Genomic DNA, 16,729 nt, shown 5'->3' on the forward strand with positions numbered 1-16,729 from the left:
CATTTACGGTCTTGTTATGTCGACACAGGACAGAGACACTGGTACCCAGTTAAGTTCTGGCAAAAAAAAATTGTAATCATTCAAATTGTAAAATTGGCACAAGAGAACTTTTGGCCTGAAATATCACTGATAATGATCGCCCAGTAATCGCTCGCTCATCAACAACAGTAATGCCAATGTCAAAATGACACAAATCATTATGCAAACTCTACTGGAACTTCGATTAGGTTGTAGGAACTGCTTTACACTGCAGTTTTGCCATTCACCCAAACTTTTCATACAGTGCATCTATGTGCAGCACATTTTTTATACTGTATGAATTGTGTTCCTATATCTGCTACAGAGGCTGAGAAATCAATCATTTGGTAGGCATTGAACCTCAGGTTTTAGAGGTCCTTTCTGGAGTCACCCATAGGTTTGACGGGCATTTTTTCCAGGCATTTCAGGCCTTACTGGGTTAAACGCATTAACCTGCCCAGCACTAAAAACAATGAAAGACTGGGTCTTATTTCCAATATCCATAGGTGTCCAAAGGTCCACGATGGTCCATCCATCCATCCATGTAAATGTGTCCAAATCTGGGTTGGTCAGGGCAAGCACTCCCGTCTCATTTGGTGTCATTTATTGTCATTATGCATTATCATTACGGTGAGGTTATACGAGGAAGTCTACTGGTGCTTGTGCACGACGTACAAGGCCACGCTCAAAGAATACAAGGACATACACATAAAGCACACGCTAGACCTTTGTTTTAGTAGAACATCAACTGAGTACGTGTACAGTACATGCATGTGGGAATACAGAAGCGGCTCTCTGCAGACGCGGAACTCGGTAGGTTTGACGTGGCCTTAAACAAAAATACAGTATAATCCAATGCGTGCTGCCATCTTGTGGTGGGGGGGAGTAATTTGGGCGGCACAACTGTGAGCCAGTGTCAGCTGTCGTTTCACGACGTTTCGCTCCCCTCATTTGTGTCCACTAAACCACAATGAATGCACAGCATCAGCAAATAAGTAAGTATGAACAGACAAACAAAAAGATCCTCACAAATCGGCTCGCTGTTGTAACCTTAGGCAGGAATTCATTATCTAAACAAATCTGCTTGAGAGAAGAGCAGAGGACGAACAAAAGTAAAGACTCACGCTGAGCCCGTGTTCATGGGACACTGACAGAGAGAGCCAGATTAAGCAGAGAGAGAGCGAAAACCCTATGCACTACACTCCGGGAATATAATGAATATGTTTTTTTATCATGCAGCCACAATCTGATAGAAGAACTCGGCGAGCGTGGGGAGAAACCGTGGAAGTCTAAGTCGTATAATTAAGTGTATAGAGGGCTTGTGTTTACTTCAGTGGTGCTTCAGACTAAGAGTATGTGGCTGCTTCTGCAGTACAGCGTGATACGTAAGTGTACCTTCAATCAAACGATATATATATATATATCCATAAACAATACATTTAAAGTTGCAATGCAATTCAGAAAGCACACTTTCATACAGACTGAAGCTATATACAGAAATACTTGGTGCATGTGTTACCTTTGAAATGATGCGTAGATAAAGCAGATATTTTTTTTTTCCCTGAGATAATATTTATTGACCATTAACCATATTTTAGGTGATTTATCACGGAAAACGCCTACAGAATCTGTTGATCTCATTGCCTCGCTGCACTGCACTCTTGAGTCTTAGTTCAATTCTGTGCCTACGTCGATGCAGTGACTAAGCAACCATGGATTACACACAAACTGATCTGATTAGTTTTGCATCTACGAGCGGGGGGGGGGGGGGGGGGGGATGGAAGCGTCTAAAATACAATCGATAGACGATCGAAAGGCCTTGTTAAATATTCAGGCATTTTTTGGAAATGTATGTGAAGATACGGTGAAAAGATACCGATTAAAAAGCACTTTGTCTTTTACGGACAGACTCATACGCAACTTGGTATCTCTCAATCAAAAACAATTACCAAAGACAGAGTTCGATGACAGGGAGGGAGGAAGGAAGGAAGCAGCGTGGCATCATGGGAATTGTCGCCTTGTTTGTTTTCCCTGTGTATTTCCACTTTGCAGCTTCACTTATGATGATATACTAGTGAACCAATCACACAGTACAACGACTGTACAACGACAACACGTTGGCTAATGGCTGAAAATTCGGGTTTCTATGGATTTAGAGAGAGTTGGAAATGTCACAGTGAATGTAAGTACACTACATTTCGTCGTTCTTAGATATTTACACAGTGTCACTTCAAACGTTGAAGGTTTTTATGTGAGAAATGCAACAGTGTGGCTATTTAATAAGACTAAGTGTATCAGACATTTAACCCTTTAACACTTTGCATTGCCGTAAATACGCAACAGTTTGTGCTATTGGAAAAATGCCAACATTCTCTGAAACCTACCAAACTGTAGTTATTACGGTAATTTCACTCACGCTGTTCCAAGAAGCCGGCGAAGGGGTTGCACGTCATCAGCGACTCCTCCAGCTCCAGGTTATGAATTGTATTGCTGATGTATTTTTACCTTTCAATTACAGAGTTTTCAAAATGTATGAGTCAGATCCGACTCCTTTCCCTCCGTTTAATCTGTAAATGGGTCCATTAGGATAGGTGAGAATGAAGAAATATAAGAATCAAGTTCACTCGAGTCTATGATTTGGATCCAAGTACAAGTCTATAAAATGAAATTTAAAAAAAAAGAATAATAAAGTAATTTATCCATGAAGATATGACTAAGATGACTCAGACCACACTCATAGTACCTTCACGATACAGAATGAAGTGGGAGCACTTCTCGAGATAAGTTCATTAAATTTGATTAACCTAAATCAGATAATGCGGCAGAATACCTGCGCTGTATTAAAAAACGACGTTCAGTGCACTTATTCAACAACTTATCCTGCGATATCATCGCGCTATATCATTGTCATAATTTGACAACAGTTTAGTGACTGTTTAGGAGCTCAGCGTTCAATCAAAACACAATTACACAAAAGAGTCTTTATGTATTTTCCCCCACTGCTAAAAATAGATGCCGACAGGAAAGTAATCAAACTAGAATCGTTGAGATATCAGTATCAAAAACAGTTTTATGGATGCAAGTAGCCACTAGGGGGCGACTGTGCTGGTTGCAAACGCCGTTTGAATGGAAGTCTATGGGCCAACTTCTTACTTGATTTATTGTGTCAGTAAACATTTTCCTGAGGAGTAAATGCACACAATATTAATATTGTAGTTCATGTTCCCATTTAGATGAAAAATGGAGGATAAAGCTTGGCACGCATGTATGATTGACAGCTCGTATTATGCTGCTTTTGGTGCCATAAATTTGAGTTGTAATTTTTATTTTTCTGGTAAAAACTCTGTCTGGGTGGCCAACAGAATTATAATAATAATAATGATAATAATAATAGTGAAAGCAAGGCGTATGGGGGATCAGTTCTGAAGTGGATATTGTCAATATTATGATGACAGGTTGACGACAAAAAGCTGTTAATAGATGTCACTGAGTGTGAGGCCTGAGAGAAAATGTACTCTGCAACACCGTCGGGTACCTCGTATTCCCGCTAAAATCATGAATTAACTGGTAACTGATCAACATTGAAGGAAGTTCGACGAAAATGATGAGAAATATGACCAAAAGAGGTGATCACAATAAAAAATGTCAAAGTGGTCAACACTGATTATCCTAAAAAATATCACATATTTCAGGAAATGTTTGCCACTAAGCACATGTTTAGCCAAATATTGAACCTTATATAATGATTCTGATCCTAGTCCAACCTGTTCCTGAACGTTCAATGAAGATTTTCAGCCGTGACGTCATCCCTTATTTAATCGAGTCGACTTTTACCGTGTTATCGCTAAATTGCCTGATCTTTTGTGGAGGATATGTAATTAGTTTAATTGTCACTTGGGGAGAAACAAACTAAGAAATTGCAGTCGTAGCCCACAAACTAGAGAGTGGGAGAAAAACAGCAGATACCTAATTAGCTAATGAATAATAACTGAGCTAATGGGCACCTTCAGATACAATCGTGAAGGTAATGTCATTCTACAAATTAACGCGACGGCGGGACGAAATAATTCAGCTCTCGGTAGCCAAGTCTGATTGTTATGCCTTAATGCTTATTACAGCCAAGCTTTTCTAATAAAATAATCACACAACTGACAAAACAGTGACCAGTTTGTCCTTCTGTGTCCTCGTCCATACAGACAAATGAATGCTGTCGAATAAAATAGCACAATAGCACAAACTCTCTCTCAGACTGATGTAAAATAAGCCAAAAGCCTCTATTCCTGTGCCGATATCCAAGATGAAAATAAGCTCCAGAGATGGCGGCAGCCCTTTTTTCTTTACCCCCGCACACAAACACACGCATACATGCTGCATTTATTACTATTCTGCTAGTTTCAGAAGGGGAAAGAAAAAAAACTTCAGAGGAGCTACGCTGTTGCTTTGGGGTTTCCTTCAGTTCACTTGGCAAGCTTCTGGATTATTTTAACTTTAAACATGCGAGCAGCACAGCTCCAGAAACCGCCATAATTACAAGATCTGGTCAGTCCTTTGAATAGCAATTGGCAACCGAATCCTTGCTCTGGTCTATGACTAGAGGGGGGACAAGATGCCTCGGTTAAAATAGAATGGCCACATGGAGTTGATTTGGGGTTTTAAAAGCGGGGGAGCCTGCTTTTGCTTTTGACCCACAGTTCCAGTCAAGCCATGAAACCAATAACAGCCTAAGGGCGATGGGGATCGGACCATGTGCTGCTGGGAAGCATACTTCAAAACTTGTCACCTACTATGATACTTGATTGTGCCAGGACTCTGTGGACAAAAGTCGGAAAATCTGTTTTATTTTTGTCAGATTTATATCACTGCATATGAATGGTAATGATTTGGGCACATTTGCACACAGGCCTGAATTCTCCTCCCACAGTTAGCCATAGATGAATGTACATGCCTACAAGTAATGCATACAGAGTTCGCCCAAGTGCTCATTTTGGTCTCTAAATGAAGTGCAATTTAGCACATTTGCATTGGCAAACTATTCAACCAGCACCAGAGTGCCAGTCTTTATAAGGGAAGTGAATGACACCCGCAAGGTGCTAATTTCCTGATGGCGCGATGATTAGCACAAGCTGCCCTACCAAATGTTTTCGTATTTTCTAGACCCATTTGCGTTACCCATTTGATTGCCAAGTACGACTCTTTTGAGGTGATTATTTAAACGATTAGTGAGCTAATCGAATGATGACAATTCCGTCAACACTGAGCTAGTACGACTGTTTATCTGAAATGTGATCTGTTTAAGGGCTGTGCAACTGCAGCATGATCAAAATGCCATACCCTTATAGGCATAATTAAAAATCCAAATGATTAATATATACTATGACGTGTTACCTTATGCCTTTCCTTGAAGTCATGTCTTTGAAGACATACGCTGCAACATCAAGGTTGCAATTACTTATGGAGCGTTCTTTTAATGAGTTTTGCAGCACGAGAGCAAACAGAACCTGTGCAACACAATATCTGGATTATATACTGGCTAAATATCATCATCAGCCACTAACAAATCTACACGAGTTTCTTGTCGCCAGCTGCTTTTCTTTAAAAACCTGCCCCTTCAGTTTCATTAAAGCCCTGCAGCCACCTGAACAGAGCGGGACAGGTATGTTGCCATTACACACACATGCATTTACTTTGATAAAGTCACATTCAGACGACACCAGGCAGCGCACACACACGCACACAAACACACACACCACTTTCAACTCTGTAATCTACCTGTTTATGTTCAAGATGCATGGATTACCAGAACCGGTCAATTCTGTACTCATCAATTGTTGAAATATGGACTGTTGTGTCAATAGAACATGGTTGTTTGTCTGTATAAGTGGCTCTGTGATGGACTGGCGATATGTGCAGTGTGCACCCCGCCTTTCGCCCTATGTCAGCGTCCCCCGCGACCCTCATTTGGAGGATGAATTGGTAGATGAATAGAATAGAAAATATTAAACCATCAATATTATATCTCAGTTGATACCTTCCAAATCACAATACACTTTCCACGATGGTGCAAAATGGTTCTTTCGAGTTTCTACCCCCCGCAAGTCTGCTGAGGGCCATGGATGTCATCACACACCCACGTCTGCGACAGCATGTGCTCGGGTCCACATTTAGCCTATAATTTGTGACAACATGGTCTATGCATGCTCCAAGTAGGACAACCTACTGGAATGGAATACAGTGTGGGATCGAGTATGTGTGCAGCAAACCCAGACTGACCCTGATCCTGATTTTTAGTATACTGTAAATGAGGTCCACAGACAAATTTGTTTGACCGGAACGTGTGCGCCTACTGTGTACCATAAAATATACAGTGACAGCATGCAAAAGTCTTCTTAAAAATGTACTGTTCTATTGTGTTCCATTCTATTTGCGAGACAAGACGAGGATCGTCTACAGTCTGGATTCACGACGTCTAGGTTTATCCGGAAAGAATCGACGATGTTGAATCATTGTGATTCAGAAGTCTTACAGCTGCCACACGTCAGTCCCACATCGCCATGCTACAGTGCCACACAATGAGGTGTCAGAGCTCTGCGGGCCATTGTTGAATCGCTTTTCTGACGAAGTCATAATCTCCACAGCAATTCTGACAGGCTTCTCTGAAACTTGCTCGTCTCCAGAGAACTTTTAGGCTTAACAAGGCTGAGGTGACAGATTGGATGGGAGTGCATTGAGGTTTCCACCCCCCCCCCCCCCCTCCCTCTTCCCATGAAGCGGAGGATGTGCTGTACAGTATATTACATCGGCTCTCTGTCAGTCTTTATGGAGAAATGCACTACCCTGCGACATGCGCGTTCTCTCGCATTATTCCTGAAATAATCTTGTCCCGAACAAGACGCCCCGTGATCCATTTCTAGAGGCAGAGAGGTCAAAATGCTTAATGGAAGCGGGACAGCAGCTCTAAAAAGTCTGTGAAGGATTCTGGCTGAGAGTGAAACTAATTTACACGGGAAGCAGCTGGTGTGGTGAAACATCCCTGCATGCCTCATCACCCACTTAACTATTGCTAACAACCAACTGATGAAGCAAAAGGTACGAATCGCCTCGTTTGGCTCACAGTTCCCCGAGAAGTCGAAAGAAATGCTTGCGATTTCCAGAACTCTCTTCATTTAGCATACGCCTCTTTTGCTTTCCTTTCCTTTCCCCCTCGACTGTCGCCACTTCTGTTTCTCTCTCTTTGAGCTCCCGCTCTGTCCTTGGCCCTCAGGGCGTAATCAGAAGAAACCCGTGATGTGTGGTAGAAAGCCTGCGACGTTAAAGTGCAGTAAGGAAATGGAAGGAGACTAAGAGAATGAGGGGGCTGAACACAAAGCGTGGTGGAAATGACACCACTTTCAGGGCAAACACTGCACTAATGAGTGCCGTGATAAAGTTGCTCGGCAGACTTAATGAGAAATGAGACTTAGAAAATGAAATGATCGCACTATTATGTTTCAGATAAAACTGAATTATTTAAATGAACATTTTCCAAAATTGCAATCCCCAAAGTTCTTGAACTACAGTGAGGTGGAGTATTTACGGAGGATAGTAAGAAAACGTTGGATTTCAATCATCATCTCTAGAGTTTTTCCTTTCCACCTAATGAGAAAAAAAGATTTTATTTTGGTACCGAATGCTATTTGAACTAAATCTCCTTGACCTAACTAGTGAACATTATATGGTAAATAATGAGCCTTCTCCACATTCTCCTTTTAGCTATGTTATTTTTAACCATGCAAAATAACAAAACAGGATCACAAACTCCAGAAATGATCAGAAAACTTTTTTTAAATTTTTTAATGATCATTAAAATGGTCTTTGCACCAGACTTCTAGACTTGACCCACTCATTTTTTGTTCTCTGTTTCACGTGTTGGTTGTCAGAACCTAATTTCAGAACCTGATTAGGACTCATCACTTTTGATTTCCAGCAGCAGGGAGGGCAGCGAGTGGTGGAGGCGAAGAAGAGGAGCGCCGACCACTCCAGAGGAATTGATGCCAGATGGTGTTTCCACTGAAGAAATTAAACGGGAAAGTGGAAGTGAGAAGGGGACTGCTGGGGTGTAGAGTTGTCCTTCTGGGCACACACACACACACACTCGCACACACTCTTAGGGGTTTAGGATCATTACTCAAATGTGTAATGGTTGTGTTTCTTTCTCCACAGGTGGCTGAATATACAATCATTTCGCTAATTTATCAGCTGCTAATCTGGGTCGAGCTTACTCTCTCTAATCAAAATAAGGAAAGCCCCGACTGCACAGGTAAGCAGCTCCTTTGGGGAAGTTAGCGGGGTCGTGTTCGAGCAAAGAAACGAATCCTCGTGAGAAATAAAATATGATGAGCAGAAAAACACACACGGCTGAGGCTGATTTCCATTCTAAATGTAATGACTCCAAGTTTCCCTGGAGTGCTTCTATGTGTGCGGCGCATCAAGACAGAGAGCAGCAAAGCGGTAAAAAAAAAGGCGGCTTCTGACGTGTGCTTGAGTGAGTGGTTCAGATATGAAAAGGTCCCAGGTGTGAGAATTAGTAACATCTAATTGTCAAGCTCCAGATTGTTAGAAAAGGAGGACTCCTCCACTTACCCAGGCTCTTTCCCACAGGCATCGGGGGAAATGGGGTGTTCTGTCACACTACTCAACAAGGACATGTGTTCATTCTGTCACGTTCTTGACAAACAATTTACTCTTGTACATTTTTGGACTGCGGTTCCTAATTTGTTCTGCAGCTGCTTTAGTCCATCCATCTCGTCTTCTACCACTTTATCTTCCACATGAGGGTCACGGGGAGGAGCTGCGGCAATCTCAGCTGACATAGGGCGATAGGCGTGGTCACACCCAGGACAGTATGCCAGTCCATCACAGGGCTTAAAGGTGAAGTAAGTAGTTTATAGTGACATCTAGAGGAGAGGCCCTTTCCTGAGCGATACGGTATCCTCAGCCGGTCAAATGACGTCCTCGTCGTCTTTCTCCGTGTCAGCAGATGAAGTTCTAGTATTTATTCAGACAACGAGAGGGAGGGGGAGAGGGCGAGGACGAGGGACAGCTCTCCGTGGCCGCAGCAGACGAAGCGGAGAGAGTGGAGGCGGGATTTCTGCTACAAGTAAATCGACGCTTGATTTGTTCTCTCGCGTTTGTCCTTACAGGCTCCCGTAGAAACATGGCGTCTTGCTGCTAACAGTGGCTATGCAACAGCGGCTCGTGACCATGTTAATTTTCATGACTTTTTGAAACACTACGAAAATTAAACAAAAACTATTATACAGTGACTATACAATGCAGGAGCACATAATATGTATATAAAAAAAATGGATTTTGGGTCATATAAACTCATAAATACTACGCAGTGTCCGTTTAATCCCCATATTCCATGTTTTTGAACTATGGAAGGAACCCACGCAAACAGGGGAGAACGTGCAAACTCCACGCAGAAAGGGCCTTGTTTCGACCAGGTCACAAACCCAAAGGTCTTCTTTCTGCAAAGGCATGAGTGCTAACCATTACACCAAACCTGTGGCCCCTGCCAGTGCTTCAGTACCCCACCAAAAGAAAAAATGACACACTCAATGCATCCACTGTGGAGGAAAAGAAAGATGTATAAAATCAAATGATACTATCAGTACTTCACAGCTCCCAAAGTGGCACAGAATGATGCTCTGCGTGTGTCCTCTGGCTCCCCGGTCACTGGCCAACTAATCATCACTGGAACCATCTGCACAGATACTCCTATCCCCTTCACTTTCTCTCATAGTGTAGCTGTAGTTAGGAAACACGGACTAAATAAACCCCTCATCTGTATCAGCGTCAAACTAAATAGTTTATGCAATGAACTTGAAGCAGGCAAACATTTACCAAGGCTGCAGAGTATTTCCAACAGTGACGGATCCCCCACAAAAATCCATCAATATCCTCCCTAGGCCATGTCCTATGTTTGCACACAATTCCATCAAAATCCATTTTTACCTCTTTTTGTAATCATGCTGCTCAAAAATCAAACAGTCAAACGCTGGCAAAAAGACAACAGGTAATAAAGGAAAGGAAATTTTCATCACTGAAGAACAGTACAACAAGTTATGGCTCCTTCATTCTGGGCTACGGCCTTTGAACACGGCTGTTCAGCATTTGATAAAACGAGTTATTTCAGAAACTAATACTTATACATATGTACTTCACTTATGCAACCCCGTCCTGCAAAATCCCCAGAAACAGTGAGTGACATGCGGCTTCTGAGGCGAAGGCAGGAGCTAACGCCATCCCTGGAGCTTTAGGACTTTCCACATCAAGATCTTATTTCTGTGCCTTCTAGTGAGGAAAAGAAGAAAGACTATTTTTTTTTTTTGTCACCCCCCCCAAAAAAATGTAAAGCCTGTCCTCGACTGGCAGGCACAGCACAAAGATCATTCCACACGGCTTGTGGACGAGCTGGGTGACTGGTACAAAATGATAATCTTGAAAGGCACTTTCATGTCTTTGTGGGTTTTCAGGCACAGTCAGTTCCCGCATTTTATCTTTAAGGGCGGACTTAAAGAGTACAGCAAGTTACTTTTCAGATTCTTTAGCTTTCGAAGTGTGCCGCCACAGAGGGAGAGGGAGAGGAAGTATTTTATCTAGACAACCTGATCATCAATGACCACCACATTACGCCTAATGGTCCGTGTTGCATCCTCGGAGGACATTCGAAAGAAGCGAGATTATAAAGCCACGTTCTGGTGAAATGCTGAGTGTTGGGGAGCATTCAGAAAAATACTAAAAGAGAGCAGACAAGTGGAACATGAAATGTTTTGACTCAGTTTCTATTTGCCCCAACGGTAGAAACTCATCACTCAAGCTGCTCTTCTCCAGAGAGAACTACAAACACGTACACACAAGCCTGCAGGTTCTGAGCGTTTGACATTTAAAGTCAGGGGGATTCGGCAAAAAAAAAAAAAAAGCTTATCACGATCAAAAGTTTGAAATCAGTCTATACACAATTACTGTGAAGAAAGCGAGATACTTTAACAGACTTTTGCTCCCCAGTCATAGTTTTTTCGGCTAACTTTCTATCTGCTGCTGTTGTTAAGTAAGTGACAAGCGGCTAAATCTTATAACCAGAGAGGGCCACCTTTTTATTGAGTTCTGGCTCCTGATTGGATAAAAGTGTTGAGCAAACACTTTAGATCAGTTATAGTAGTTAAACTTCCCATAGAGTAGTCCTATCGCACATATGGAGGTCTACTTACATGAAATAACTTGTTTTTATGGTCAAAAACCTCCTAGTTTCTGTAAACGAGCCGATGTAAATCTCTCCTCACTGAAGCTCTCATCAGCCACGCCGTTTCAGACCGAAATCTCACCCCCAGAAGACAGAACTGTGTTGTGATTGGCCAGACAACGAGGGCTTTCCCAACAGTCTTTGTGATTGGCCAGGTACCTGGGCGACTTAAATAGCACATCAGCTCTCAGAAGTGCAGCTCCCCCCCACTGGAACGGTGGATGCACTGCAACTCATTATCAAAACATTGTTTTAACACTGTTTCAAAATGGCTTTGTCGCGACTCCCCGCCGCAGTCCATTTTACGACTATGACCCAGAGTCAGAAGACACTGTCGCAAGTGAAACACCTCCACAACGGACGTTCTTCTTCTTCTGCGGTTCAATGTACGCAACCGGATGTGGCCGGACAAGGATCTGCTGATTAGGAGTCGGGATCCTTACGTCACGATTCCAGACTTTTTCAGACCGCTGACAGAGCCCGAGAATACAAAACCCAGCTTTCTCAGCAGTGGCTGAACTGTTTGTTTACGAAAATTTAGGGCTTCATAAACGAGGTAATGGCACAGATACACACCAAAAAAGAGCATTAATTGGAACTTCCGGTGTATGGGAGCTTCAACATATATTTATGTTTCACTTTCCATATCTGGCAGTTTTGCAAATGTTTAGGAATGACGGTGCCTAGAAGCTGACAAACATGTGACACGCTGGTGAATCTTGTCTGCGATTGAACAGTCCTGAGCTTCTGCCGTAATGATATGGGCGAAAGGCAGGATACATTCTGGACAGTCACCGGTCCATTTTATTTTTTTTTATTCTTTTTTCTAGATATCACAAACGGTCTAGGAGATGTAGGAGTTATGGTAATGAGAAGTGTGCATGCCAAACAGAAGGGTTAATTGTGTCCACTTATCTTCTTATATGTTGCTATTAAAGAAGAATTATATTGGGATCAGGTAATGATTGTTATTTTTTTATTGCCTAGCATTAACTTAGTGTATGGCAATTGTAATCTTATTTTAAAGCTCCAGTGCATAACTTCTGCAGCCTCCCTGTGGAATTCTGATTAAAACACCTAAGCACTGCCAGAAAACACTGACATAAAACAAATCAGTAAGTACAAAACACCTCACAGTTAAGCATTACAACTTTTGACACTGAGGGACCACTGAATTAAATGTTATTTTCCTTCGTATACTGGTACATGGTTCTTATATTAAGAAAGAAAAGAAGATAACTGGTCTTGTCAGGGGGAAATTATTGCTTTCCTTGTGTTGAAAAGTGAAGATGGCAAATATGTGACCTGCATCAATGGATATACAGCAGTTACTGGAAGTCAGTGGAACAAATAAGGGCATCCTCCAGGTGTGTATCCAACACTGCGCTGCCAGTGTTGCTTCACATTTACCGGCACATGAATTCAGGTGAGGCATCACAACAAGAGTAATGGCCCTCTGACTGCACACTGCACAGAGGCTGCAGCACCACTTTGGCCTGTGTGTGTCACACAGCTCTATCTGAAAATACAGGAAAGGTTCCACCTCGAGTGTTGTTTTCTCTGCCGTGGTAAATGGAAGAAAACCACTGCTCTCACTGCAGCTTTTCATGCGGTAATAGTGTCATAGTTCACTCAGATCTCGGTGGGAAAATGAAATGTTTGCACAGGAGTTAATCCACAAAAGTATCAGCAGTAGTCACTGATGTTTACGCAGGAGGCATGTCAGCATGTACTTCCATAACAAGACACTTTGATAATGAGACTATCTTGGTATCATAGAGGAAAATGCATTATTTTGTTGAAAAGACATAATAATGAACTTCACTTATTGACTTTTCAACCCGGCTCAATCGGTCTGACATGTAATTCCACGTGTGCAGCCAAGAGAAGCAAACGCATAACCTGGCAAATCCGCAGAAGCGCAGAAATAGCTCAGTTTGGCGACGAGAAACGACCCGGTTGTTTTGCGAGCCCAAAGTAACAAGGCAATGCAGAATTGTGACAAAAAAAAAAAAAACACACGCTGCCGAATGAAACTGACCTTTTGCGAAAACTGGAACAGATTGATTCAGAGCTAAGGTGCAGCAGACCGTGGACTTGTGTCAGGATTGTTGGCATCTACTTCGGCACATGAGCGTCCGTGCATTTCACACCGACAGAAAACATGAATAAGTGCGTGTGCCGTTTTGTTTCAAAACCAATTTCTGAGACTAACAAAGTCATGTATAAATGTTGGCAGCCTGCATACAAACATTTCCCTTAATTTATGCCTCATGCAATCTCACAATTAAAGTGTCCAGTGTGGAAAAAACGTCAGAACAGCAGGTTAATATAGAAGATATGATACAATACATGATACATGGTCCACAATACAACGATACTTGCAATATATTTGCAAGACAATCATGTCGTGATACATCACGATATCTGTCTAATTGAAGATTGAAGTTAAAAGGGCAGGATTTCTCTATTTATTAACACCACAAAGAACAAAGTGTATAAAATCTATGTATTGTGGATGGAGAATGTCTTGATTTAGCTTTGTCCACCATTATCCCGCTGTAAACTCCCTCTTTTCAACCAGCTATCTTCCACCTAAGTTTCCCTCATTCATTTGAGTAACGGCGCCATTAGGAGACATGAAGTACACTCTTAGAAATAAGGGTTCCAAAAGGGTCCTTCTACAGGGGCTGAGGTTCTACCTGGAACCATTTGCTCCCGAAGAAAGGGTTATTCAAGGGTTCTTGGTAACACTAATGGTTCCAGTAAGAACCATTTTGATCCAGAGAACCCTATAAAACCTCTTTCCTGAATAAAGGGTTTTAAAAAGGGTTCTTCAATGAGGACAAGCCGAAGAACCTTTCTGGTTCTACTTAGCACTTTCCTTTCTAAGAGTGTAGTGACACCAGGCGAGTGAAACTGGCAGGGACTGTTTAATTTAGAGCCTTAATTTGTTGGTTAAAATATCGATGTTGGCCCTGGTATCGTTTCTAGTATCGTACAAGGAAAGACAACGAGAGAGACATATGAGCAATTAGGTTTCAGAGAAGGAGCTGTGGAACAGGAAGAAATCAAGAAACAGAAGCCAAGATGAGCAACAACAAGACATGATGTTGCTCTGACATGACGATAAAGAACTCTCACAGTCCAAAAGATGTTTAACTTTTGCAGAGAAGATCATTATTATGTACAAAATGCTCAATGTCGTATCCATCTGACAGCCTGCGCTGCGTACTGAGGGCATGTAATGAACTTCAGAGTTGAAACAGGCTTCATTCATTACTCGTGATGCTTGGTGGTGATCTCTGATATACACTTTGCAATCATTTCACTCAGGCAAAAAAGAAAAAAAGTGCTACCACCACCGCTGCAGAACAATAATACTCAGAACGACAAGACAGCAACACGCAGCCTACGGAGGACATTCTGTACGATACACAGAATATAAATGACACAGAATAAAAACCCACGAGACAGGGACTGAGAGCAAAAACACTGCAGAAACAAGACGTTTAAACCCGTCAACACAATAAAGCGCCGGACTAACGTGACAGAGCTTATCGAGAAGCATGTCAGACTCAACGTGGTCCGATAAGGACTTTATCAATAAGGATTTTGTTTGACATAAGTCGTCACACTTCAAAATTGACTCAGCTGGTGAAGTTAACACATTCCTCATGAACTGAGCCCACGTCATCATCCTTATTATTTATAATTTCTCAACACAATAAGATTCAATGTGTGGAGATTTCATTTTTCTTTGTGCGTGTAGCTGCACTTGCCGTGTCTCCATAGACATGCAGAATGGTGTCAAGAGAAGACGACGCTCGCTCTTTCCTGCAACGATCGGGAACAGACTTAAAGTGGGGCAGGAGAGGGGAGAAAACCCTGCTGCCACCCCAGCGCTCCCGCAGCACATGAACCCCAGCCATGGACATGCACAAACTGACCCCAGGTGGCGCTCAAGCACCTGCTCTTTTACGACGGGCCCCCTTCTTACAAACATTTATCTGACTTTCTTTTGTCACAGTGTAGAAACTTGATAACTAGATCATTTACTTGAGCTCCTGGCCCTGAAATGTCTGCGTACGCCACTGACATCAGCCTACATTCTATGGCTGGAACAAATACACTTTTATCACGATACTTGGGTGCCGAGTTGGTCTATATTGCAATTCTCCTAGTATCGCAATTGAGACAATAAATCTATATTATTTATAGTTACATAATCACTGCACATCACATGCCAGTCATTGAGTTAGAATTGAACTGAATTAAACTTAGCCTCAGGCCACAACCTGGCATATTTATTCTTAATATGCATTGTCCCTTTCCTTAATGGTTTGGCACCATCGTTATCTCCCTTAACTTCTTCTTCTTCACGCTCCATCCCGAACTCCGAGGTCTAAGGTGTTGCCAAAACCCCAGACTAAAAACAAAAGGCGATGTAGCTGAAGCTGCCCCTAAACTTTGGAACCATTTACCCATGGAAATTAAATATTGCCCCCCCCCCCCACCCCACCCCACAAATTGAGCATTTTAAATCCCTTTTATAGACCCATCTCTTCTCCTTGGCCTTCAGCTCTGGATAAGAATAGTCAACGCAGACACTTCTATTTACATTTTATCATTGTACTATTTCATTATGTTACTGTATTACTTGTATGTTTTTTTATTGATTTTATGATGTATACCTTTTATGCATTGTAAGGCGCTTGGGTCAACCCTGATTATAAGTATATTAGTATAGTATACATAGTTGTTTTGTAGTTTTTCCCCCAATCACTTCCTATTCTTCCTATGCAAACTATAGCACCTGCTACTACTGCCTGTTTCACTTCATCGAACTCCAGCAGAAATATCGCGGTTTTTTAAGCATAATGATATATATATCGAGTTTATACCTCTCTATTACAGTCAGTGTGTAAAAAAAAAAAACTTACCACTCCTGTGTCCAGCTGCTCTGTCGTCTGAGGAGAAGGAGCCGCTCCAGTCACAGGTAAAAACCACAGTATCTGCAGCAGCAGCAGCATCTCCACTGAAACGGTCCTCATCCACTTGAGCAGAGCCGGATAAAACACCATGATGCTGCCCCTATGACAGGCTGATCCTGCGGGGCTCACACACCGACCCCGACACCCGCATCCACGGGACCCACACTCCGACACTCCGGTGGAAACCAAAAAAAAAAAAAAATATATAAATAAAATTAAATAAAAAAAGAGCCTGAATACAAGTCTACCTGACTGTTGAGCGCAAACACATAAAACACATTAAACCCGGCGCCGGTACAAACAAACAAACACAGATAATTCAGAGCAGTTTGTCTGCGCGTCTAACTTCTAACCTAAGTGTCGTCATCCGCAAACAAAAGCGGTGACTTCCGTGTTTGTAAATAATGACAAAAAAGATGATTATCAATAAAGT

The 16,729-nt window shown here is 42.2% G+C and overlaps 1 protein-coding gene across 1 annotated transcript in view; it reads right to left on the bottom strand.

The window, feature by feature from the left end:
• Positions 1 to 16,356, bottom strand: part of LOC310938242 (matrix metalloproteinase-17-like) — a gene marked incomplete at both ends in the record, with an annotated part of 84,809 nt that extends 68,453 nt beyond the window's left edge. Inside the window, one exon of the mRNA XM_083902727.1 lies at positions 16,246 to 16,356. Coding sequence (XP_083758853.1) covers positions 16,246 to 16,356 — 111 coding nt within the window. The remainder of the gene's footprint in view (positions 1 to 16,245) is intronic.
• Between the last annotated feature and the right edge of the window lie 373 nt (positions 16,357 to 16,729).

This window comes from Microchirus variegatus, assembly GCF_963457635.1.
Source record: "Microchirus variegatus genome assembly, chromosome: 16".
Lineage (NCBI taxonomy): Eukaryota > Metazoa > Chordata > Actinopteri > Pleuronectiformes > Soleidae > Microchirus > Microchirus variegatus.